Source organism: Osmerus mordax, chromosome 5 (genome assembly GCF_038355195.1).
Source record: "Osmerus mordax isolate fOsmMor3 chromosome 5, fOsmMor3.pri, whole genome shotgun sequence".
In the NCBI taxonomy this organism is placed as follows: Eukaryota; Metazoa; Chordata; class Actinopteri; order Osmeriformes; family Osmeridae; genus Osmerus; species Osmerus mordax.
The window spans coordinates 14,031,190-14,056,181 of NC_090054.1; the positions used below are offsets into that span (position 1 = coordinate 14,031,190).

At 47.2% G+C, this 24,992-nt stretch overlaps 3 protein-coding genes across 3 annotated transcripts in view; 2 read left to right on the forward strand and 1 right to left on the reverse strand.

The window, feature by feature from the left end:
- LOC136942838 (disintegrin and metalloproteinase domain-containing protein 12-like) overlaps positions 1-14,499 on the forward strand; it is a 54,989-nt gene extending 40,490 nt beyond the window's left edge. Inside the window, exons 12-23 of the mRNA XM_067235849.1 lie at positions 194-371; positions 2,606-2,695; positions 3,605-3,800; positions 3,957-4,065; positions 4,601-4,799; positions 5,217-5,294; positions 7,050-7,158; positions 7,289-7,475; positions 7,761-7,863; positions 9,332-9,580; positions 11,956-12,131; positions 12,404-14,499. Coding sequence (XP_067091950.1) covers positions 194-371; positions 2,606-2,695; positions 3,605-3,800; positions 3,957-4,065; positions 4,601-4,799; positions 5,217-5,294; positions 7,050-7,158; positions 7,289-7,475; positions 7,761-7,863; positions 9,332-9,580; positions 11,956-12,131; positions 12,404-12,455 — 1,726 coding nt within the window. The 3' untranslated portion in view covers positions 12,456-14,499. The remainder of the gene's footprint in view (positions 1-193; positions 372-2,605; positions 2,696-3,604; positions 3,801-3,956; positions 4,066-4,600; positions 4,800-5,216; positions 5,295-7,049; positions 7,159-7,288; positions 7,476-7,760; positions 7,864-9,331; positions 9,581-11,955; positions 12,132-12,403) is intronic.
- Positions 14,500-14,531: 32 nt separating this feature from the next.
- fank1 (fibronectin type III and ankyrin repeat domains 1) lies at positions 14,532-17,247 on the reverse strand. Its single transcript, XM_067235852.1, is given in 10 exon segments — positions 14,532-14,759; positions 14,855-14,899; positions 14,981-15,058; positions 15,277-15,420; positions 15,514-15,679; positions 15,795-15,860; positions 16,021-16,095; positions 16,184-16,498; positions 16,600-16,780; positions 17,170-17,247. Coding segments are annotated over 10 exon segments (1,137 nt in total). The 5' UTR covers positions 17,183-17,247; the 3' UTR covers positions 14,532-14,705.
- A 390-nt stretch (positions 17,248-17,637) lies between these two features.
- Positions 17,638-24,711, forward strand: LOC136942839 (putative pre-mRNA-splicing factor ATP-dependent RNA helicase DHX32). Its single transcript, XM_067235851.1, has 11 exons — positions 17,638-18,109; positions 18,523-18,716; positions 19,424-19,817; positions 20,049-20,285; positions 20,398-20,482; positions 20,591-20,740; positions 22,033-22,224; positions 22,340-22,480; positions 22,655-22,845; positions 22,988-23,178; positions 23,917-24,711. The coding sequence occupies exons 1-11, from the start codon at positions 17,789-17,791 to the stop codon at positions 24,095-24,097; spliced, it is 2,277 nt and encodes a 758-aa protein (XP_067091952.1). The 5' UTR covers positions 17,638-17,788; the 3' UTR covers positions 24,098-24,711.
- Positions 24,712-24,992: the final 281 nt, after the last annotated feature.

A 24,992-nucleotide genomic window follows, 5' to 3' on the forward strand; every position in this document is an offset into this window, starting at 1 on the left:
AAGACCTTTGGCACATGTTTTACCTGTTTTTTAAAGAAGAGATTAGAATCAATGAAAAATCCTAAATATATAAAATCTGATACTACCTGTAGCCTCTTACCAGCAACATACTCTCCATATCTGTAATTCTCTCTCCCTCTTACACACTCTCTCTCTCTCTCTCTCTAACCCCCCCTCTCTCCATCTCCCTCAGGTACCCTTTCCCCACGGTGTTCAGCACCTGCAGTAAGAAGGACCTGGCGGCCAGTCTGGAGAAGGGAGTGGGCATGTGCCTCTACAACATGCCCGAGGTCAAGGTGCTCTACGGGGGGCAGAAGTGTGGCAACGGATACGTGGAGGAGGGAGAGGAGTGTGACTGTGGAGAGCTGGAGGTAACACACGCACACACTGACATCATGGGGCCAACCGTGAACATGACCGACTGTAAATAGAAGATATTTACATAATAAGGAAACAGGGCAACAAATAACGCTGCGAGGAATGACTGTTGAATAGCTCAACCATTTACATTGTCCCCCCAAACCACAACCAGTCTCTCGAAATGGTTCCCATGCCACAGACATTGTTATTTTGTAACAAACGTGTTGAAAGTGAGGTGAAACAAGACACCCCAATTTATAAATCCCCACAAGAGACCCTCAACATGATGCTTTGTTTACATGCACCTTCATCTCTCAGCCCCTACACGCCGCCACAGTGATGTCACTTCCTTTTCACGGGCTCATTAATCAAACGCAATGTCCAAATGTGTGACAGACGAAACTAACAGTGGCGTAATCGGGGCGAGGCTGGCGAAAGAGAGAGGCTGTGCCAGCCAAACAACTTAGCCCCTCCGACACATCCAGCACACAGCTTTGGGAATTGAGCACACAGCTACAGCTGGGGAGCAGGTACCTCAGGCACAGCACTAAGCCTCGCATCCAAGGCAGGATATCGCTGTGCATAAAAGAACAAAGCAGGGCGGAACTCCTCACGAAGCGATTCTACATGAGAGTTCAAGCTATACGAGACGAGCTCAGCAGAGCCGAGGAGCACAAGCTACCTCTGTGTTGTGTTCTTTCGTGTTTCCATGAAACATGGCCACAGTCAAGCAGGTTATGAACCTGATAAGGGTGGGTTCGTCATGCCTTTCGGATGACGAAGTACTTCAGGCCGTATGCCATCAAAGGGAGTGTTTTTTGATGAAGATACATTTGACATTTGGATAGTTTGTGTGTAAGTGTTCTGGCACTCTCTTCTCTCTTCCCACACCCGGATCATTCTCTCTCTGGATACTTCTTTCCTTCAGAGTTGGCTGCTTCCTTGTGGTATTCAGTGAGTAAGCGGATAATCAAACAAACTGTATGGCTTACTTTGGAGTCAGCTCTATGCAAACACGTTGATTTGATTGAGCCCGTAATGTTCTGAACGGTAATGATTAGCATAAGGTCCTTCGCTTCAATTAGGGAGAAATTCTAATCAGGATAAAACCACTGGCCGTGAGTAGTATGATTCAAATTGGCAGTCCACCATTCCATCACCCTCTGTACCCCTCCTCCACCTAGTGATGTCACCCCAGAGCTCTGGTGTGATTGGCTGGCTTCCCATTTGGACCGGGAGATGAAAGCTTTCCCTCCACTCTTACAAACAATAGGATGGCGCGAGGCCACAGGAGAGAAGAGAGGCCAGGCCCGTAAACCTCCCCCCAAAGGAGTTGAAGGAGGACGAGGGGAGTAGGAGGAGGGGGAGGAGGAAGAGGAGGCGAAGGGGGAGTTAGATGGGGTTGGGGAGGAGGAGAGGCCAGCAAATTAGCCTCCAGTCCTCCATCAATGCCTCAGTGACAGCCCCAGGGGCCTAGTTGAGAGGAGGTGAAAGACGGGAGAGAAGGAGTAGCTGTTGTGGTCATGAGACTGTTTCAACTCATTTTTTGCCTAAGGAGAAAAACGTTCACCTCTCTGGACTCTTTCATTCATGCCCCGTATTCCCCTTCTTTCACAACTTTTTCTCTTCTGTCGGTTTCCTTCTCTCTCCCACCAGACCCGTGTTTCTCAACTTCCACTTTCTCTATCCTCCCTCTCTTCTCCACATTGTTTAACAATGTTCCTCTGCATTGTTCAGGCGTTTTACACCCCCTACTAATCTTTCATCACCACACAAGTAAATAACCTCGACCACCACTTCACACTGCTCCAGTTGACATGCATCTCAACCACATCCTTCTTTACCCACCTCTTTGCCCACAGCAAGGGACGACCCATCAAAACTCTCTGGTCTTAACATCAGAGTATATTTCCACAGAATTCTCTAATCCAAAACACAGAAGCTTCTAGAGGGAGGGGGGTGCTGAGTACACGTTTGTACTCAAGAATGAAGTCCCCCACCTCTGGTTCAATATTATTGTGTCTCAGAGGTTTGGCTTGCAGGGTTCAAAGGCCTGCACTATGGGGTCTCCAGGGCCGTCAAGCAGGGGAATTCCACACAGGAAGTACACTGCGCTGACCTGGAAGGCTGAGGTGACACGGCCAAAACAGAGCCTGCGGCTAATCATGTCCTTGTGTGTTGATGTGTGTGTGTGTGTGTGTGTGTGTGTGTGTGTGCGTGCGTGTGTGTGTGTGCGTGTAATCAGGAATGTTTGAACCCCTGCTGCAACGCCACCACATGCACTCTGAAGGGAGACGCAGTGTGTGCCCATGGACAGTGCTGTGAAGACTGCATGGTAAGATTGCTATTCAACTCACTCCTACCTCCCCTTGCTATTTTATGACTGTCTCGGTCTCTCCTCTCTCACCATCCATCTCTTGCGGTCTATCTCTTTCTCATTCTTTCTCTCTCGTGTGCTCCCTCTCCATTTGTCTCTAGTTGTCTGTTCCTTGCAGTCTGTCTTCGTTTTCTATCTTTCTTTTTTTCTTTCTTTCTTTCTTTCTTTCTTTCATCATTCCCTTCTTCCTTTATGCTTTGCCTCTCTCCATCTCTCTCCTCTTCCCTCGCCGTTGAGTTGACAATCAGCATGGAAATTAGATTCTTTCTGCTCCACTGACGACTGTTCCACTGGCACGCCATACTGTATGACCAGGGATGAAGACACCCAGAGTCAAGGGGTTCTTAATCCAGTAAATGTGCAGTAGAAAGCAGAGGAGCTATGGAGAAGTGCTCAACCTGCTAGAAACAAATCGGACTGTCCTGAGTGGGGACACGGGAGATTAAGTCGCCGCTTTAGAAGTAACGTGTCCTTGGCGAGTTCAGGTCCTTTTAGGCAGCTTTTTACCATATTTTTGTCATACTGCTTCTCTGTGGGTTTTGCTCTGTTTAAATGGCTTTATGTCTGCCACAGTCATGATCCCATCCTTTGACATGGTGATCAAACAAACGCATCAGATGTACAGTACATCCTTTCTTTGAAAACAAATTCACTTGAGCGAGAGGAGATGAAGCAGCCCTTTTTCCCCCCAACGTTTTTAATCATGCTTTTTTTTTCTCGTGCTGTTTGATTTCGAAAAAGCTGCTGCAACGTTCTGTCAGTCGCATCAGGCTGTAATCCCATGCTGTGAAACATCAATAAGATGCAAGGCTTGTGATTTGATGTGTTTGTGTTTGTGTGTGTGTGTGTGTGCCTGCGTATGTGTAGCTCAAGCCCGCTGGCACGCCCTGCAGAGAATCCAGTAACTCCTGTGACCTGCCAGAGTTCTGCACTGGTGCCAACCCCCACTGCCCAGCCAACGTGTACCTCCACGACGGGCATGCCTGCCACAGTGTGGACGGACACTGCTACAATGGCATCTGCCAGACCCACGAGCAACAGTGCATCACACTGTGGGGACCAGGTCAGTAGAGCGCCCCTTGATGGACTGGAGGAATATCCCTGGCCATTGCATTGAGCATTCTAACACAGTCTGGCCTGTCTTTTTTGTCTTCTCTCTCTTTCTCTCTCTTCCTTGTGTCTCTCTCTTTTTCCCTCGGTTTCACTCCCTGTTCTGCAGGAGCCAAGCCAGCCCCAGGGATCTGCTTCGAGAGGGTCAACTCTGCAGGAGACCCATATGGGAATTGTGGGAAGGACTCCAAAGGCTCCTTTGCCAAGTGTGAGGCGCGGTAAGCCTCTGGAGCTGCCCTGGTGCCTGTCTGGTGCCTTTGTCTTTCAAAACAAAACAGCAGAAACGAAAACCAACAAAGGAAACAACACCGACCATCTCAATTAGCATTATCAACGGTGTCATCTACAATCCACATTTGAAAGTGACAAATAGCCTTGAAATTACAATTAACAGAGGGGTGGGAGGGGGATATTTTGAGAAGATAGCAAACTAATTAGAGTTCGAAGTATTCGTAAGGCACTTTATGCTATTCATGTCTTCTAATTGTTCTTGGATCTCCCCTGGGTGAAGGCTCTTATCAAGCATTGCTAATTGATGTAATTTCTGTAATGACTAGAGGACTCATGGAGGCTTTATAATAGACGCATGATGACAGTCTGGCAGTCTTTCATCTCTGGTTACAATTACATGCCCTTTTTCACACGTCATAGACTGTTGGTGTGGAAACGATCACTTTTAGTGCTTGGATCAAGTGCTGTGGGTCTTGTTTTGAAACCAAGTGTGTGTGTGTGCGTGTGACCTCATCTTTACAGAGACGCTAAGTGTGGCAAGATACAGTGCCAAGACGGGGCCAACCGACCTGTGATTGGCACCAATGCCGTCTCCATAGAGACCAACATCCCTCTTCAGGAAGGGGGGCGTATCTTGTGTCGGGGGACACATGTCTACCTGGGTGATGACATGCCCGATCCTGGACTGGTGCTGGCTGGCACCAAGTGTGGCCAGGGCATGGTGAGAGGCCTGGCACTCTGACCGTGTTAGAGAGAGATAACAAGATACACTCGTGGACACTAGGGACTGCAGCCACCGATAGTGGAGAGACGTGTTGACTGGAAGCCGTGTCCCTGAAGCTTAGACCTAATACGTAGTGGCGTGTCGTTACACGTGAAAAATGCTTCGACGATAACATGTTTCTCTCCCTTTGACTGTCCCTCCCTTTCTCTCTGTGCCCCCTTATCGCTCTCTTGCTCCCGCCTCTCTCCCTCTCTCTCGCTCTCTCTCCCTCTCTCTCTCTCTCTATCTCTCTCTCCCTCTCTCTCTCTCCCTCTCTCTCTCTCCCTCTCTCTCTCTCTCTCTCTCTCTCTCTCTCTCCCTCTCTCTCCCTCTCTCTCTCTCTCTCTCTCTCTCTCTCTCCCTCCCTCTCCCTAGATGTGTCTGAACCGTCAGTGCCAGAACGTCAGTGTGTTCGGGGTGCACCAGTGTTCAGGGAAGTGCAGTGGGCGAGGGGTGAGTCGAGCCACAAGGCCTTCTGTGGAATTCACCCAACTTTGTACTGCTCCAGTACGACACCTCTGCATGTTCGAACCGTACTGTACAGCTCCGCAACCGACCCGTGTGAATTATAGCAGGTACTCCCATGCTGTACAATCAATCTTCATTCCCCTGGGGAGGTTAAATCAATCCAGTTTAATGGTGTCATTTATGTTCTACTTAAAGTGTCGTTCATCATCTCCTGGCATGAGGGAGGCAGGGCTTGCTGTCCTACAACTGTGCATGGGTATGGAGGAGAACAACCACAGCCAAAATGTTCACCTCTGTTTCAGTTCCCATCAATAATGCACAGAGAGGTGCTTTAATGTTTTATTTACTTTGATGTCGAACTCCATAAACAAAGCACACGGGCACACAGGGCAGGATTGACTCACCAATGCCGTCATCTTCACCAGAAGCGAAACGCAAAATCGAAGTTGGAGACATTTCCATAGTTTAACCTTTGCTTGAAAGTTACAGTTACAGCGACTGTAACTCCACCTTTAACTCAATTTGATCTGAAACCCTGTCTTGAATAAATGAAGAGTGAGAATAATTTTTGCTCCTGTTAGGGCAAGTTTCCTCGGTGTTTGACTTGTAACTTTGAACAAGCTTTTAATACTAATTTTAACTTGGTATGAGATTTATGTCCTGTGAGTTTCTCAAATGTTACTCAATGGAATTCACTTCACCATCAATCTGCCATGTATGGGCACCTGCAGGATGTCCAGTACTTGTCCTTAGGTTCAATCAGTACCACTCCCTGCCTAGCCCCTGTGGGCCCGCGGCTGTTCAACCGTTACCCCCCTCCAACCACCCCCAAACAGGGAGTGTCTGTGGCTCAGAGGCAGTGACCGTGGAGAGCTGTTCCCAGCGACAGGCCAGATCTGCTCTGGATCAGCCCAGGCCCCAGAGCTCCCTCAGGCTGACAGCTGGCCTCTATTACCCCCCCTGGGCTGGGGAACCCTGCTCTCCTCCCCCGCCTCAGGGATGGGCTCCCCCCCACACATATTTTAACCATCAAGACTGACGATGCACAGCCCTGTGTCATGCCCCCCCCCCCCCCTTCTTCTCCTCAATACCACATGAAAACCAACAGCACTGTGTGTGTTCTCTATTTGGAGAAGCGAACCAATTATTTAAGAAGTGGGCTGGGAACGTATATTCATTTCATAAAGGGGATGGAACCCCCTGTATTCTGGAATTGCCAGACACATTTGCAAATGTGTTTTAGTCTGGAATCTTTCAGTTCATTTTGTATTTCCAAGGGGCGCAGACCGAAATGCCTCTGAACGCTATTGTATTGGAGTGAACAGATACATCAATCAGAGAAACCAAACATCATCTTTCTGATTTACAAAAATGCTTCAAGGGCATTCTTTCTACGGTCATCGCATCAATCATATCAGATAAACTGATGTGATTGGCTCATCACTGTTCAGGCTGTGGTGGAAATATGTCTGAACAGGGAGATGGCCAGGCCCATCTGCCAGAGGAAATGAACCACAAGCTCCCAGATTCATCTGGAAGCCCTATATGTGCAACATTGATCCATCATATCTGCAGCCCACAATAAACAAGACATGTGCCATCAGCTAGTGTATATGATTGATTTGGAACACATTGTAGTCACTATATAAATGCTCGCAACGTCATATATCGGTATTGATTGACATAAGAGGGGGAGGTACTCTGTGTGTTGACTAACCGCGACCCTTGTGGACTTTGTAGGTGTGCAACAACAAGAAAAACTGCCACTGCGAGCCACACTGGGCTCCTCCCCTTTGCGCCAAGGCTGGGTTTGGAGGTAGCATCGACAGTGGGCCTACGAGACTGGCAGGTACTCACTCAACATCTCTCAACGCTCCATTTCAGTCCCCTCTGGACTCCTCCACTCACCAAAGATCCGCCCCGCCCGTCCCCGCCTTAACGCCGCGCGCGCTCTTGTCTTGTCGTGTCCCGTGCCGTAGATGTGCGTGCGTGCGTATTAATGTGCTCGTTGTCGTATGTGACGTCAGCCGACAGCAAGGTGGTGACCGTGGCGATTGTGGCGGCGCTCCTCAGTCTGCTGGGCGTGGCCTCCGTGGTGTTCCTGAAGAGGAAGACCCTGGTGCGTCAGCTCTTCACCAACAAGAAGAGCACCATGGAGAAGCTCAGGTACGGACCTCGAACCTTACCACAAAACAGGGCCCTCAAAGCACTTGCTATCCTCTGGGTTGGTGCACCCATAAACAATTTCAAATCATGTTCATATATCTGATTGTAGTGTATGTCCAAATGACCATTGGAACCATTCGCTTTTAAGTAGGAAAGATGTCAAATGGAAGCATGGAAAGTACAAATACACCCTCACTGTATGATGAGATCAACCAGGTGCACAGCCGTCTCTCTACTTTGTCTTTGACATCCGAAACGTGAGTTGTGGGACATCTCTGTCTGCAGATCTGTGGGGACCAGACCGACCAGTCCCACCAGAGGCCATGGGTACCACAGGTCCCCTCCACACCAGCCCTCTGCCAAGCCTCAGGGGGGTAACACATACAAGGTAGGTCTCTATCAACCCAGATGGAAACAATTAGGTATGTATGTGTGGGTTTGTGTATGTAGGTATGTGTGTGTGTGCACACAACTGGATTGGATTCCAAGTACATTTAGTTTCTATGAGGAATGAGCGTGGACTGAGCCGTCATGCGTATCCAAACCTATTTATCCCAGGATTATTGTCAAAACGAAACATTGTGTCTGCTGTGAACATAATTGATTCAGTCAGTAGCATCCCTCCCTTGAAGAAATATTAATTAGAGAAGTATTGTTGGCAGAGGGCTGGGAAAAACTTTAATTGAGAGACAACGCTACTGAATTGAAATGTAAATTATGCTGCGCTATCATTATTGGGCTGTGCATTAAGCTTCTGTCGTCAATGAAAAGCTTTTGTGTTTGAGGAGAGAGCTGAGTTGATTGATTCCCAAATAGGAGGAAAATTGGTTCGGACTTGTGTTGATAAGCATTGAGGGAAATGTGTTTGTGTGAGTATGACAATGATGGGGGATTTGTGTGTGTCTGTGTGTGTGAGAGAGAAAGATAGAGAGGAAGATAAAAAGGGAGAGAGAGACAGAGAGAAAGAGACAGACAGACACAAATAGAGACAGAAAGATAGACATAAAAGAGACAGAGTGCATGTTTAGAGGCTAAGCCAGCGATTTCCAGATGGTGTGCATTACAAGACACAGAGGTTACTCAGGGGTTAAAGGTTAAAAGTCAGAGGTCGCCTGGCCAAGGCAGGAAGAAACACCAGCTTCCATGTCAAACCTGTGTGTCTCCTATTCAGAGAATCAAGACTCTGAATCTTAAACGTCTACATTGTTTATCTACAGGTAACAGGAACAGACATGTTTGCCCTTGTTCTGTTTGCTCCAGCAATCACTCACTGTCCAGATGTCTAGCAGAGTCACAGCAGGTTGTCTTGGCTAAACCTGCAGTGTGTGTGTGTGTGTGTGTGTGTGTATGTGTGTGTGTGTGTGTGTGTGTGTGTGTGTGTGTGTGTGTGTGTGTGTGTGTGTGTGTGTGTGTGTGTGTGTGTGTGTGTGTGTGTGTGTGTGTGTGTGTGTGTGTGTGTGTGTGTGTACGGGTGTTTATCCAGCAGTAGCCAGTCCAGCAATCTCAGGTGCTATTAGTTTGTTTTGGACAGGAGGACTAACAGCTGTCTAGACCATCTGAGGCTGTTAATGCCAATGTCTGTGTGTCTGCCTCTGGAGCATAACCACCTCTTACTAGGCTTGGCTTTTGATTGGACTGAATAAACAAACTCATATGTAAGTGAAAGTTTAGTATTAAAGGAGGAATAAATACCAGTCCAAACTAACACTAAGACAATGATCTCTCTCTGCCCCTCTCCCTCCCTCTCTCTCCCTTCCTCTCTGTATCTTCGGTTCTGTCTCTATCTTTCTGTCCCTCTCTCTCTCTCTCTCTCTCTCTCTCTCTCTCTCTCTCTCTCTCTCTCTCTCTCTCTGCAGCCATCCTACTTCAGTTCGGAGCCTCTCTTACCCCCCCCCAACTTCCACTCCCACAGCCTGCGCCGACTGCCCCACTACCAGCCCATACACATCAGCCACCCCATGCCCGTGTCCCTCAGCGTGGGCCAGCCCACCCTGCCCCCCGTGCCCCCCCACCACAGGGCCCTGCCACCTCACACCAGCTTCTCGTCCTCCCGGGCTCCGAGCTTCCAAAGCCTGCCCCGTCAGCAGGCTTACAGACTGGATCAGGTGGGTACTCAAGGCATCATACTTTGCTGCTGCATGACCCCAGCTTATTTACCAGGACTCTACAGGGTTTAAAATGGATTAATACACAATTATAGCTCAGTGCTAGAGCAGTTGATTGCAGATCAAGAGGTTGTGGGTCTAAAGCCCCCCCTGCACGTCACTTTGGATAAAAACGTCTGCTAAATGAATACATTACCAATGAATGCATTACATAAAAACACCCAGAGTTGATAGCACACACTTAAAAGCGAATCAAACCCATCTGTGTTCATCACACCATGGAGATTTTTCTGATATGATTGGGTGATTCATTGTCAATACATACTGAGCTAATGTATATATATATATATATTTTTTTTTTTAAGTCAACCTGTCCACATCTCTATTACAGACCAGTATACGTACAGTTTTCAATGTGGATGAGTCAGACACTTGGCAGAGTCGCTGAATTTGTCTGTCCGTCATACAGTATCGGCCAGACAGTATTGGTCAGACAGTATTGGTCAGACAGTATCGGTCAACTCTGCCTGTGTAGCTGATCCAGATAGCACCGTGTCAGCTGTCTCTGCTTTACGAGGCGTTCAGCACTCTGTCTGGCGGCAACGCTGTAAAAAGAGGAAGGAAGACATGGAGTCGGTCATGTTTTTGTCTCCAGTGTATGTACATGTACTTGAACTAGTCCCAGATGTTGCGGGCAGAGGAGGGGGGGGGGGGGGGGGGGGGCGTGGAGGGAGACAGATACAGATCTGAAACATCCTTCCACGTGGGTGAGCCAGCACATGGAGCTCATATCAGGGGTTGGAGTTCAGATCCTGAGACCCACAAGCTCTTCCTGACCAGAACATGTACAAACTCTCATTGCCACACACAAAAGCAAACGTCTATGGTATTTGGCGCATTGACTTCACATCCAAAAATATGACATTTGAACGTGTTCAACTGAAAACTTTTCTGAACCTGGTCATCACCAGTTATGGACTTCTTCCTCTCCTCCTACCCTCTCAACCTTCTGACCTCTGGCAAGAGGGTCCACAAGGAGAGACAGGCTCAAAGTGGAGCTTCAGAGGTGTTCCATATTGCAGCAATCTCATTGCACCTGCTTTTAACTGTGTGGAGAATCTCAGGTCTGACTAGTGGTGTTGAGCATCTAGACAGGCACAGCGGGTAAACCTTTTTTTTTTATCTACTTAGTGTCTCTAAAAGCCTGCTTAAGTGATAAACACACTGTTTTGTACTGCACCTCCTATTGTCCGATCTAACATCACTGGACCAAGTGTCAAACACAAGTAAGAGTGGAAAAGAGTGGGATTTTTTGTTAGTTTTATTTGGAACATGCAGGATAACGTGATAACGTGCCGTGATGGCTTCATCTCAGACATTTGTTTGTACATTTGTACAAAGTACATTTGTTTGTGTGATAGAACTCAGTCATTTATGTGCAAAGAGGGTTATATCTAAAACGCTGTCATAGCTATCATAGCTGTCCTTGACTGGACTGTTGCCATCTCCCTCGTCAATGATGGTTTGCGGTCTGTGACTGTCCCAGCTGGTATGCAGGACATGTCTTCCGCTGACGTCATACACCCTACATGTGGCTGCAGCCACATGAGCACGACCGCACCAGGAACACGATGCAGTGATCTGTCTGAGGTGATGGGGGGGGGGGGTCGGTCAAGCATCGGAGGTTGAAATCACCTCCACCAAACTGCTGACATGTTTAACATTATCCAGGGCGTGAGGTCCTTTGCAAGATCTGGACCATGCAGGTGACAAAGGCACAATGACACACGTACACACAAGCTTCCCAAAACCACTGACAAATGTTTGACTTATCATTCTGTCCTCTAAATCTCCAAATCTCATCCGTCTGGTGTTGTCTGAAGCTTGGCAGCTCCCTGCAAATGTTGCTCAAGGTTGGTCCCTGGCCCTGCTCTTCTGACACTGTGCAGAACAGCTGTGAAGCCGGTAGCAGATGTTAGCCATTATGTCCCCCTCCTCCCCCCACCCTTCTCCTCCCCCAAGCTAGATTAGTAACACATGATGGCATCGCATTCAGACAACCTCCCAGTCAACACTCACAGAGACCTGATGGTCTCAAATACAATGCTCCGGATTCACCTCAGGACGTCTGTCTCAGATTGTGACACAGTGCCCTCTACTGAAGAAACGGGGACATTCTTTGTTGACATATTCTGGCAGAATATAGACTTACACTTGTAGTTCATACTCCTTTGTTCCCAGTTGTCCAACCTGTGTAGGATATGATTTGCCCACAGGCACAACATTCTCAATGACCTTTCATGCCTTGAACCTACTAGAATCTCAAATCGACGGAAATTCGGAATCAGTAAAGCCTACAGCTTGTTGCCTTTCAGGAGCGTGAGAAGCCCAGCCCTCCCCAGAAGCCCTTGCCTGCTGACCCCCTTGGAAGGACCTCCAGACTGGGCCGCAATCACTTGGCGATGGGGGTCCACCTGCCTGGCCCTGGACCCCTGCCTATCCCCATCCCCACTGTGCCCAGGCCTCCACCAGCCATCCCGCTACCTAACAGGTGTGTTTGAACCCCACACTACAGAGTTCTGTTGGTACATTGTTCACACAGTAGGTCTGGAATGGGAAGTGTAGCTCAATACATGTTTACACTAAAGGTTTTGAATATTAGATAAGTAGCTGTCAATCCTAGTGCTCTTACTAGTTCATGTTGCTAGGTCTTGCAATGGTCTCTCAGGTTGCACGTGTGTGTGTGTGTGTGTACTTATGTGTGTGTGTACTTATGTGTGTGTGTAGGTTCTGTATTTACACATGGTTTTCATCACATTGCAGGCCTGCGCCCATGCAAACCCTGAGACTGCCAAAGCCTCACTACGAGCGCTGACCTCACAAGGCTGAGGCGGAGTAATGAAGAACTGGGAGACGCCCATTTGCACTACAGGACTCTCTGAGCCATCTCGGACATTGGTGGGGTCTCAGACTAATAGGGAAATGGGGATCGACGACTCACCTTGGTGCTGTCACTCTAAAAGGTTTCTGTCATCCTCGCTCAGGTACCAAAATGAACTATTTAACTTATTATCATTATGCGCACCTCGCTCGAAGTAACATCAATTTCCCCTAACCTCAACCAGAAGAGTGATCTGATGTGTTGTGTGGGGATTTATTTTGTATTTCTTTGTGATTTTTTACTGTTTGGAGGGAGGGCATACTGAAAAAAGTGTTTTTTTATAACCTGTGAAGTTGCTTAAATAATTAAAGAGACAAGAAATCCTTAGAAACTGGTTGTTTGAGGTCAAAATGAAGGGAAACTGCCTTGCTTGGAGAGTTGTAGGAATAGCTACTGTACTTGTATTTTTCTAAGCAGTGCAAGCAAGTTTGGGTTTGTGTTCAGTTGATCATCGATAACTGTTTGTACATTCTCAAGACATGTATTCCCCTCATGTAACCAACGGTGTTATGTTGACACAAGAACAAAGGTGCATTTCAACCAACTACAGATGCTGAGAACGCAAATGACTTATTGTTTACATGTTTGTAGTTTGCTTGACATTCATTTACTTGGTAAGTCTTCTCTGTGTGACATTAAGTGATTTCCGTCTTTGTTAACATTAGTATGGTCTGTGTAGGATAATGGTTTATTCACAGGGTATCAGGCTCAGAAAGAACAGCACAACAGGGTACTTGACCTTGAATTGTGCATTCCTCTGATGAACTGGAACACATTTACGAGATTGACAGATGGTTATGTGCCCATTTTTGTTTAAGTCAGGACCAAGAACTTGAAAGACATGCTGCATTCGCCCATTTCGTAAAGATTAAAATCTCTGACAGACTTCAGACTATTTGCTGGCAGCTCTACGATGGGTGAATGCTCTTTGTGGAACATGAGTCTGACGTGACCTGGCAGTGTGTTCCAGGAAAATACAGTAACACCAAGTAATGCAATAGTGGATGAGTTCTGTATCATAGAAGCCTGCGGAGCTATTCCATACTTCGGTGTCAAGATCACATCAGTTTTGTTAACAAACCAAACCCCACTCTACACAGTCCTGTTTTTCACTGGTGTCTTTTAACAAGGTTTCAACTAGGATTACCATTAAAACATCCACACGATTTATGATGATTTATGAGAAGTGAACTTCAAAGATCATCGACTACTTCCCATTGTTTAAAGTTCTTAAGCATTCATGGTAATCCTGTTTACAATGTCCCACAATTAAGTTGAAGCCTTATGAATAGGTTAAAATAACTCAAACCAAAATATAGGGAGTTGTGATCTTGTACACAATCTTTTTCACTAGAACTTTGTGTGGTGCTGAGTGACTGTGTATATTAGGCCCACTTGTGTGCAGCAGACCTGTGTTCTTGATGAGTCACAATCTAAATCTTTGCTCAGAAAAGCATTCTGTACAAAAACAATTGTGGGTATCATGACTGGATCCCTGTGAATTATGTCTTCATTCTGTAGTTTCTAGGTCCGGATTGACATTATACTGTATGTCTCTACGCAGATCGTTTCCTATCTTCAGTATTGTGCAATGCATATGTCACACAGAGCAACATTGGGAACGCATCACACTTGAGTATTCATTGTTTTTCTGATGAGTAGTGACTGAATATCGGTTTTATGCCACGTCTTTCCTTTCATTCATAATGACAAATGTACTGAATGTTGATAACTGTAAAAGTTTCCGAAGCCCAGTTGTACAGTTCATATAAATAATGTGTCTGTTGGTATACGTGCTACTTTAATGTTTTCATTTAGACAAGAACAGTCATTTGAGAGCTAACATTTTATGATGGTTCCTTCCGTAATGAGTATTCGGGCTAGTTCATAGGACTGTGTTCATATAGAATGGGAATAGCTTACCATCCGGGGAAGCCTCTGATCAAAACCACATATGCAGTGAATTCATAGATAAATAAATAAAGTTGGAAACACTTTCTTACACTTCTTTCTTTTACTTAAAATTTGAGCAACAACAGTTAAGCAGTCAGTTAGAATAGGTGACTACAAACAATCGTTTTCATGTGTGACAAATATGAATTCAAGTTGAATTGCTAAAAATGTAAGTTATCTTTTCAAAGTAGTCATATTATAAGTATTTTTGTATTTCATTCTTATTCATTCTTACTCTAATTCATGGTCTGTACTCTTCTTTCGTTCCAGTAGATTGATGATATTCTACAGGAGAGGAGAAAACAAGATTAGTAAATCTTAAAAAAAGTAAATACAACATAAGAAACACGTGTTATCCAATGTATTGAGAACAACCTTACCTCTCTTCCAAAGGCCTTCGCCATTTCAGCTGCCCCCGACCCAAACTGCAGACAAACCAGTAAACATCAGTGATTCCAACAGGTACAGAGCCATCATGTCAACCCCTCCCCGTGGTGCTCCCTCACCTCATTCTTCACATCGTGATCTGCTCCGCTGTCTAACAGCAGCTGCACCAGCTCCTCGTGGTTGTTCAACACTGCAACCTAGTGGACATCTAAGGTTAATACCCTTCATCTCTTCCAACACGTCTTGCAAGTGTTGCAGTTAAACCAATGAAACCAGGGTTTGAGCCACCATATTTCCCGTGCGTACGCCCCGCTATTCTAGCATCTCTCATACGGTTAACATCATCGACCCTGGCTCTTCCACGTGTGATGGGAGCTCTCCGGTGGGAGAGCGAGGGGTGTGGCCCGCCACGCACCATGAGCGGCGTCTTCCCATCCTTATCCCTGGCGTTGACGTCCGCCCCGGCTCTGATGAGGAGGGAGGCCACCGAGGGGTTCCCGCTCACGGCCGACACCCTCATCAGAGGAGTCCACTGGGACACGCCGTCCCGGATGTCCAGCTGGGATCAGAGCACAAACTGGCTTTATTACGACTCGACATCACGGACGGACGGCGTAGACACGTGCTGCTCCTGCCACGCCCTCGGTCTCACCTCGCATTTGTCCTGGATCATGTAGGCGATGACGGCCAGGTGTCCCCCGTCTGCAGCCCAGTGGAGGGGGGTGCAGCCCCCCATATCCTGGGACTTCCACGACGCTCCGAACTTCCTCAGGTACTTCACTATGTCCAGGTGACCAGAAAAACAGGCCAGCATCAGGCTGGTTGGGCGGGAAAAAAGGGAGGAGAACGTAGGATCAGCTTTCGAGTTCAAGTTTCCAAGCGCGAGTCAGACCCATAAGCAGATGGGTGGATAAAGGGGGGTCCTTGACACACCTGTCTCTCCCACTGCCGTTCTTCATATTCACATCTGCACCGTGCTCCACCAGTTGGTGGACAATTCTGAGCAAAAAAAAGAGTGCGTTGTATTCATTGGCTAGCGCAGGCGATGCTGCTGCTGGCTTCCTGGAGTCCTTGGGCTGAGGCAAGGCTGCTTACCAGGTGTGTGTGATTCATATGCAATACACACCAGACTATAACAAGTGCGTCATTTCTACTGTACCTGGCAAAGCCTTTCTGCGCAGCCACCATGAGAGGAGTGAAGCCTAGTTTGTCATGGACATTTACGACGACTGACCTGCAAAAACAAAAATCCAAAAAAGCTTCAGTCTAATGTAACATGATCATTGTTTCCTCCCTAGCGGGCTTCCTCAATGCTCACCCACCCAGACTGCAACACTCTGGTCATTTCCTCCTCATCGTTCATGTTGACAGCACGGTGCAAGCTCATCCCACTCACTGGCTCACCTGCAAGATACCCATTTCAGGTGTCTGAAACACCATGCTGTGCTAACAGACGAACATTTTAGGTTAGTGATTTGTATGTTGGTTAACCGAGGCTGGTTATTGACTCACGCGTGGTCGAGACAGAGACACATGGGCTGTAGAGGGACTCTCCTGTTGGCCTGGTGAACCTGAGTCGGAATCTGTAAGCAGTGCTGGGGTCCAGGCCTTGCACAGTGTGTTGGTTGCTGTACCCACTGAAGACCCAACAATAACACATTTAGCCAGCATTTCAGCAGATTACTGTGAAAATGTAGTGTATGGGAAACCTATCTCATAGTAATCTATGGATACTCACACGTAGATGGTCCCGTATGTGTGTGATTTGAGGTCCATCTCTTCCACAGAGAAGCTGGTCCATCTCTCAGGTGGACCACTCCTCGGTTCATTCTCCTCTGTCTCCCAGCACAACTCAATGCTGTGATGGCTCACTTTTCCAATGACTGGGGGTGATGGTGTTTTAAATGGTTTAGGGATCCCTGAACAATATGTTGCACGTTATGGGAAAGAGAAAGGGGCATGGTCGAGTGCATCCAACATTCCAGATGAAGTAACACATTCAATGTGTCATACTAGGTCACTAGATGGCAACAAACACTCAAAGCAGGGAGCGCTAGCTAAAATTCTGATTATTTACAAGGCATTACATTTTGTTGGCGCATATAAATGGAGATCCCTCTCAATTCTAATATGTTTCTTATACATTATTTAAATTTGTTTTTACAGCTAACTAGCTCTAGTAATACCTATGTCCATTGCTCGCCAGGCAGATACAATACAGTACTGTACCGTCCTGTACTGTAGCTAGCCAATTTCCTAGTTGCAAATCAAAGCCACCTAATATATCTTTATAAAGTTGGATAGCTACCTGTAGTTGTCATCGAAATAGGTTACGTAAAATTCCTTGAATAACAAAATCGTTATTCAGTCCAAGAATCCAAATGAAAAATGTTTACTATTATTAACAAGCTTGCTAGCTAGTTAGCTTGCTAGTTATTTTCTCATCTCAAGACTGAAAAAGTGTGTGCCTGTTGATGGTTTCTATGGAAACAAGTGAACCACACTTGGGGAAATTTTATAGACTTTTGGCACCAAGTTGGAAAACTATTTTCGCATAGAGGATTCAGCATATTCTTCATATTCTGTTTAATAATCTATCATATTTTTATTTTTTTGCAAATAGACGATGATTTAGTCATCTATTCTCATTAGGCATTGTTCTCCATTCCATGATGTTATGTCCCTCCTCCTGCTGTCTCATCTGATCTGGAGGACTAGTATCACCATAGATGGGATTAGTGACCACATGACCACATTCAGTGTTCATGGTCCACTGGATCGTGCCCTCTGTATTGCTTTTGGCAACAAAGTTAGAGCGGCAGCAAGCACAGTCCGCCAAAACTGCAGAGAACGACTTTGAACATGTTTTACGCAAACTGGCTCACATTTATTTTTTGTAATTCCTAACGCTGTTCATTTGAGCGCACATGGACATAATCGGACAAGGAGTGCGTCGTAAATCGCAATTGATGGCGCAGGACATTGCAACAGCAGGGGAGGAGTATTTGGAGGAGAAAATAGGTTACGATTCAGATGGAGATGTGGCAAGTGAAGAGAATGTGGAATATTATGATGTATTGGAACTTAATCAATTTGATGGACTGCCTTATTCCTCACGGTATTATAAATTGCTGAAGGAAAGGACTGCTCTCCCAGTTTGGAAAGCCAAGAGTGAGTTCATGGAAACTTTGGTCAACAGACAGTTTGTTATGGTCAGCGGCACTACCAAAACAGGCAGAAGTTCTCAGGTGAGTTGACATAGGCTACAACTTAAACTGCATGATTTTGTAAATTGCCAAGTGTCAACTTGGAATAGTTACTATAGATCAGTGGTTCTCAACCCTGGTACTCGGGGACTCTCTTGCATGATTTAGATGTTTCCCTGTTCCAGCACACCTGATACAAATGAATGGTCGTTCCCAGGCTTCTGCATAACTAGATAACAATCCATTCATTTGAATCAGGTGTGTTGTAGCAGGGAAACATCTAAAACATGCAGGACAGGGGGTACCTGAGGACCAGGGTTGAGAACCACTTCTTTAGATGACACATAAAATATGACATGGTTAAATATGAATTCGATAGCATTCTATGTGAAGTGTTATAAATCACCTCCCAACAGAGTTCATCTACTGTTTCTCTATCATTGTGCTATCTCCAGATCCCTCAGTGGTGTGCAGAGTTCTGCCTCTCAGTCCAGTACCGGAACGGCATGGTGGTGTGTACTCAGATACACAAGCAGCAGACAGTGGCTTTGGCCCTGCGGGTGGCTGACGAGATGGACGTCAACATTGGTCATGAAGTGGGCTACAGCATTCCGTTGGAGACATGCTGCTCCAGTGACACTGTCCTCAGGTCTGTAAACACGACTCATGTACCGTACTGCAGTATTCACACACACAGCACAGTTATAAAGGCACACTTTCTCAAACTCCCTCGCGGGTTGCGTCACCCCACCTCCTAGGCGGCTGTCCTTTCTTTAAGAGAAAGGAAAAAAGTGAACAATAGGCTTGAGGGGCCTCTTTTCAAGGGGCTTCCAGGCAGCTGCCCAGTCCTCTGTGGGTCCATATGCTGCCCTCCCGCCTCACCCCCCACTAGAAGTCCGGCATAGAACAAAGACAACGCACAATCAGGCAGGGGGCTAAAGATATATGCAGCCAGGGAGACACTATGAATTCACTCACCACACTAATTAACAAATGGAGTACATTAAGCCCTGTTACAGAGTGGCCAGTCACCGCAGCTTCATTAGAGCACCAATCAGGGGCATGTGTTATGGACCCTCTACTTTGTTAAACCCTGAAGAGCAATTTGATCAATTGCTTTGTGCATGTATTGTGGCAGTACAGATAGTAGGGCTATATTAGGGCATGGTAATGAACATAAGGAGGTGTATTGGTTGTATTTAGTATAACTATTTAGTCTGACCTATTCTCACTATTCAGTGTAACTACTCAGACTCACTTATCCTCATTTAGTATAACAATTGGACTCACTTATGCTCACTGTTCAGTGTAACTATTCAGTATCATCATTATTCTTCCCTCTCACTCCTGATCCAGGTACTGTACGGACGACATGCTGTTGAGGGAGATGATGTCCGACCCCATGCTGGAGCAGTACGGCGTCATCATCATCGACCAGGCCCACGAGAGGACGGTCAGCACCGACGTCCTGCTGGGCCTCCTGAAAGACATCAGCCTTCAGAGGCCAGAGCTGCGGGTGGTGGTGCTCACCGCCTCCCATCCCGGCCCTAAGCTGCTGGCCCACTGGGGCTCAGGCTCAGCGCCGGCCCCTTTCATCCAGCTGGAGGGCCTGGCTGGAGGAGAGGCGGTGCACAGCAGCACTGCTGGGGCCAGCCAGAAGGACTACTTTTGCTCCGCGCTGCGCCTGGTGCTGGAGATCCACCGCTCGCAGGAAGGAGGAGATGTGGTGGTGTTCCTGGCCACCTCTCAGGTTAGTCCTGTCGGGATGGCTTAGAGCTGTGAAGTGCCAAGGCCAGGGTACCGTAACCCTTGTAATTTTGATGCTGTCTTTTTACAAAGAGAGTTGATGCTTATTTATGTGTCTTCGGGTCAGCGATCAATTTGGTACAAAATGTCATCTCCGAGTGAACCAGTCTTGGAATGCGTAAAAAATCCCAAACGTCCCTCCCTCTCTCCCGTTCTCTCTCTGTCACCCTACCAGGAGATAGATCTAGCCCAGGACATCCTGCGTCGCGAGGGGCACGGCCTCCCAACAGCCCAAGGGGAGCTCCTGCCCATCACCGTGCACCCTGGGCCGGGATGCAGTCTGCTCGTCCTGGGGGAGGGGGAGGAGGGCAGGGCCAGGAGGGTCTTCCTCACCTCGAGCCCAAATGAGGAGCTCTTCTGGGCTGTCGATTCAATCCGCTTCGTCATCTATGCTGGGGTCCAGAGAAGATGCGTACGTAGTCAGGATGGATCTTATACCTCAAGTATACGACTGTGTTGTAACGATATGTGGAATTGCTGAGTAGTATTTTTGATGTTGATCTGTTTCTGGTCATCTGTAACAGGTATACAACCCCAGGATTAGGACTAACTCTGCTGTCATACGTCCAATCAGTAAGAGCCAAGCAGAGAGTCGGCGGCAGCTGGCAGGTCAGACTGCTCAAAAGCAGACGGAAATCAATTCTGGGCATCGACTAGTAGTCAAGTGATGTGCAATTGTATTATCTGTTCCCTTGTTAACCTCAGTATCCCCCACAGGAAAATGTTTCTGTCTGTACCCAGAGGACATGCCTCTGGCCAATGAGACATGGCCACACATTCTGGAGTCTGACATCACTTCCACTGTGCTCTTCCTGAAGAGGATGGAGATCGCCGGTCTGGGCCACTGTGACTTCATCGACAGACCTGGTCAGATCATAGAAAATAATGATGTTGCAGCTTGTGTCAAGGACTATGTGCTACCGTGAATTGTTTGTGTAGGGTTTGTTTTGATGTGAGTAGTTGGACTGGAAGCTCAAGATCAGCATCCTTATATTGATAGCATGCTGTCGTTGGGGCTGAGTTCTATTTTGAAGTTTTAGAGCCACACAGAGTTTGGGATGAGCCCAGTAAAATAGGCCTGCGTGGCTGACCACAGAATCGCCCACTGTTCTATTGGGGGTCAGTGAGCCGTTGGGTGAGCTGGGCTGACAGGCTGTTCAGCAGCCATTGTTTTCGGTCTGACCTGCTTCCGTGTACTGAGGTCTGTCTGTAGAATGCATTAAACACACACGCTCTCTCTTTCTCTCTCCTTCTCCCTCGGTCTTCCTCCCTCTCTCTCTTCCTCTCAAACTTGGCTCCCCATGTCCAGGGATGAGCAGCAGCTACAGAAACATTGCTAAACACTCATTAGCAACAAGAGCCAGTCCAAGCTGTGTGCTGGTGTGAGTGTGTGTGTGTTTCTGTGCATGTGTGAACAGTCCATTCAAAGCCCATGATGGGATGACATAGATAAAAGGTGCACGTCTCTCAATCACGGCCCCTCATTGCCATGCTATTATGTTGAGACTGTTGCCCATTATTGTGCCTATTATTGTTGCCCACTATTGTGATTTTGACATTCAGTGCTGCAGCACTGTGGTGCACCATTATTACATGGCTACAATGGCACATCCTATCCTTTCATGTCAGAGCCACTCAGACAGTGAGTTGCATTGTGATGCATGACAGGTGCTAATGGGGTATATGGAGTCCTAATCTAATGTCATTGTTTTGATGGCTATATCAGGGTGACATGCTTCCCCACCCTGAAAATGTTCCAAATAAAATGAGAGCCAGCCATTATTTACATTTACATTACATTACATTTATCAGACGCTCTTATCCAGAGCGACTTACAGTAAGTACAGGGACATTTTCCCCGAAGCAAGTAGGGTGAAGTGCGTCAGTTGGCAACGTCAGTTGGCATGACCGGGAATCGAACTGGCAACCTTTGGATTACTAGCCCGATTCCCTCACCGCTCAGCCACCTGACTCCCTTATTTTACAAAGGCATATATTATCAAAATAAATGGAAGAAAATAAGAAAAACTGCTCCATCATATACCTCCTCCTAACCTAGGTGTATGGTCTACTGTAGCACTGGTGATGGCTATACTAACAATCACAGTCACAACTACCATGTCCGGTGGACGTGACCTCCATGTCTGTTCTTCCCCCAGATCCAGAAGGTCTGATGCAGGCTCTGGAGGAGCTGGACTACCTGGCAGCTCTGGATGACGACGGCAACCTGTCCGAGATGGGCATCATCATGTCCGAGTTGCCCCTGGAGCCCCAGATGGCCAAGACCCTGCTGGCCTCCTGCGAGTTTGACTGTGTCAACGAGGTGGTCACCATCGCTGCCATGTTGACAGGTGAGAAGGCCTGTAAACTCTGAGAGGAATGACAATTCACTTATAGGGCTTTGTGGTTTTATAGAACTGTATTGACTCAAATCCCTCCCTCCCTCCTTATTCATCCCTCCTTCAGTTCCTTCCTGCTTCCTGGTCCCCTCGGCGGAGCTGCGTCCTGAGGCTGCCCAGTGCCACATGAAGTTCCAGCACCCTGAAGGAGACCACTTCACCCTCATCAACATCTACAAGGCCTTCAAGCAGCACCAGCAGGAGCCAAGTAAGTCCTCACTGGAGATGCTAGCTGGAGGAAAGGCATTTAGCACCTTACTGACTCTATAAGGTCAAAGAAGTAACAGACAAGAGCATTGCTCAAGTAGTTCAATTTGACGGACATCCACATGCTAGCAGTGAGGCTACATCAGCTGCCTTTGCCGTCTCTCCCGCCCCTCAGACTTCTGTGTGGAGAAGTGGTGCCAGGACCTCTACCTCAGCCTGCCCGCCCTGCAGACAGCCGATGCCCTCCGCTCCGAGCTGATGGCCACCCTGAGGAGGATCGAGCTGCCCGTGTCCATGCCAGCCTTCGGCTCCAGGATCAACACCCTCAACATCAAGAAGGCTCTGCTGGCAGGGTTCTTCATGCAGGTAACAGCATGTCAACATTGGGCTGTGCCTGGTATGTGTTTCGTGTCATGCGTAATTTAACACTCCCCCCCCCCCCAAAAAAATGTTTTTGTTGTTTTAAGACATTTTCTGAAATCCGTATTTCCCGTGTGCTTTTTCCCAGGTGGCGAGGGATGTGGACGGATCGGGGAACTACTTTATTCTGAACCACAAACACGTGGCCCAGATCCATCCTCTGTCCGGCTACGGCACCAAGATCCCCAAACTGGGCCTGCCCGACTGGATCCTCTTCCACCAGTACTCCTTCTCCGAGGACAACTGCCTGCGTACCGTCTCACACATCTCCCCGGAAGAGTGAGTAACCGCAGTGGATCTGCCTCTCCCGGATCGGGATTAGATGAGATTAGATTTCGATTATATGTGCTTGACCAGCGAAAGGAGGGGATAGTCTCGTGCTTTGTGATACTGCACAGTACATTCAAATAGGTTTATCTTGTTTCTATGTATATAAGGTCTGTTAACGAGTCTTCATCCCGAAACTTCCACTGAAGCTTGTGTGCTTTAAAACTTTGGAACCTCTAAAGGACAAGACCAAGAAGAGCTAAGGAATCAAACTATTCTAGTCTAGTTCTCCCTGTGGTTCCTGTCTTTCCATGGCCCTGTGGAGAGAAATATTTGTAATGGAGGGGGGAATTCCTAATCCGTCCTCCAGTATCTAGTCTCTGAAAGGGGATTAGGGATTGCACAGCTCCCAGGGAGAGTGGCGATGCAGCTTAACAGAGAGTGTTAATGACACACAGTCCAGCAGCCTTCACATTCCGGCTGAGGGTTCCACATCCACAGAAATGTAGCTTTTTTTAATCTCTCCACTATGCTCAAAATAGGGCCTCTGGTTGATGTTTTAAAATGATGTTAATCCCTCTCTAGAAATGAGTGGGTATCATTCAAAAATGACCTTGGTATGAAATAAACTGGGTCAGTCTCTTTGTCTGTTATCGATGGGTTCATTTGGCTCATTTTTTATTCCTGCTGAAGCCGTGTCCATGACTCACAGAATGTCTGTGTCCCTGTATATACTCTACCAACCTCCAGGTTCATTCAGATGGCACCACAGTACTTCTTCTACAACCTGCCAGCCAGCGAGAGCAAGGACATCCTCCAGCACATCCTGGACCATGGAGCTGCACACTGCAAAGGCAAGAAGACGACCAGCCCCACTCTGGAGACGGACTCCCCGGAGGAACAGGCCTACGAGAGATGTGTCATACAGTAACCACCCAGGAAGACCAGGTCTACGAGAGAAGTGTTATACACTAAACAAGATGCTCCCCATCTCTGTCCTTGGAGAGCTGGCGTCTCTACAACCCTAGTTGTAACTAACTCAATGCTGTTTGTCGACAACCTAATTAGTCCTCAGGTGTACAAAATTAGGCCACTAAAAGAAAACGTACAGGCAGCTATCCAGGGATGAGAGACTGTGCTGTAGGCTGGTTGGAGGCAGGCGTCCCTATCCATGCCTCCTCGTCTGCTTTGCACTAGTATTACCTTCAAATCTGTGTGTCTAAGTAAAATAGAGGGATGGAGAGCTGAAGTGAATGAGGAAGATGGGATAATAGAAGTACAGTAAGGAGTGAAAACCAAGGACAGAACTACATCAGTGACGAATGTCAGGGCAACATGATCTTTACATACATAGTATTCAACCACATAGAGCTGCATTAGTTAATAACTCGAAATCCGCTAATATATGGAAACAAGACTACCGGTCCTGATTGTCAATTTGTTAGTTGTATTGTTATTTAAAGACGCATGTTTTAGTGACTGTATTTATAGAGCTTTCTTCCGTTTTGTTACTTGCACTTTAATAATAAATATTCCTGCCTGACAAATATTCCTCTCTGAAACAAATGTATGTGGTGAGACGTACTTGCAAAAGATATTTGCTTCGTCTGAGACCGTTCTTACTCCACTGCATTCTTAGGAGAGCTAACAGTTCATGGAATACTGGATCCCTAGGGTACTGTTTGACCACTTCTGCTAGTTTAACCTTCTGTCTTCCCCTATTAAGTTCCTCCAGTTGCCATGTTGAAGGCAGCTGGCCAGGACAGATTTCCCAGGCACAGGGGAGCAGACAGCTGTCCAAGCCACAGGGAGAAGCCAGAGTTTGG

Excerpts from the sequence above, each read along its gene's own strand:
- LOC136942839 (XM_067235851.1), top strand. The coding sequence starts at position 17,789 with ATGGACATAATCGGACAAGGAGTGCGTCGTAAATCGCAATTGATGGCG. Across the intron at positions 20,483-20,590 it reads GAGTCGGCGGCAGCTGGCAG|GAAAATGTTTCTGTCTGTAC; the intron begins GTCAGACTGCTC and ends TATCCCCCACAG. Across the intron at positions 20,741-22,032 it reads TGACTTCATCGACAGACCTG|ATCCAGAAGGTCTGATGCAG; the intron begins GTCAGATCATAG and ends TTCTTCCCCCAG.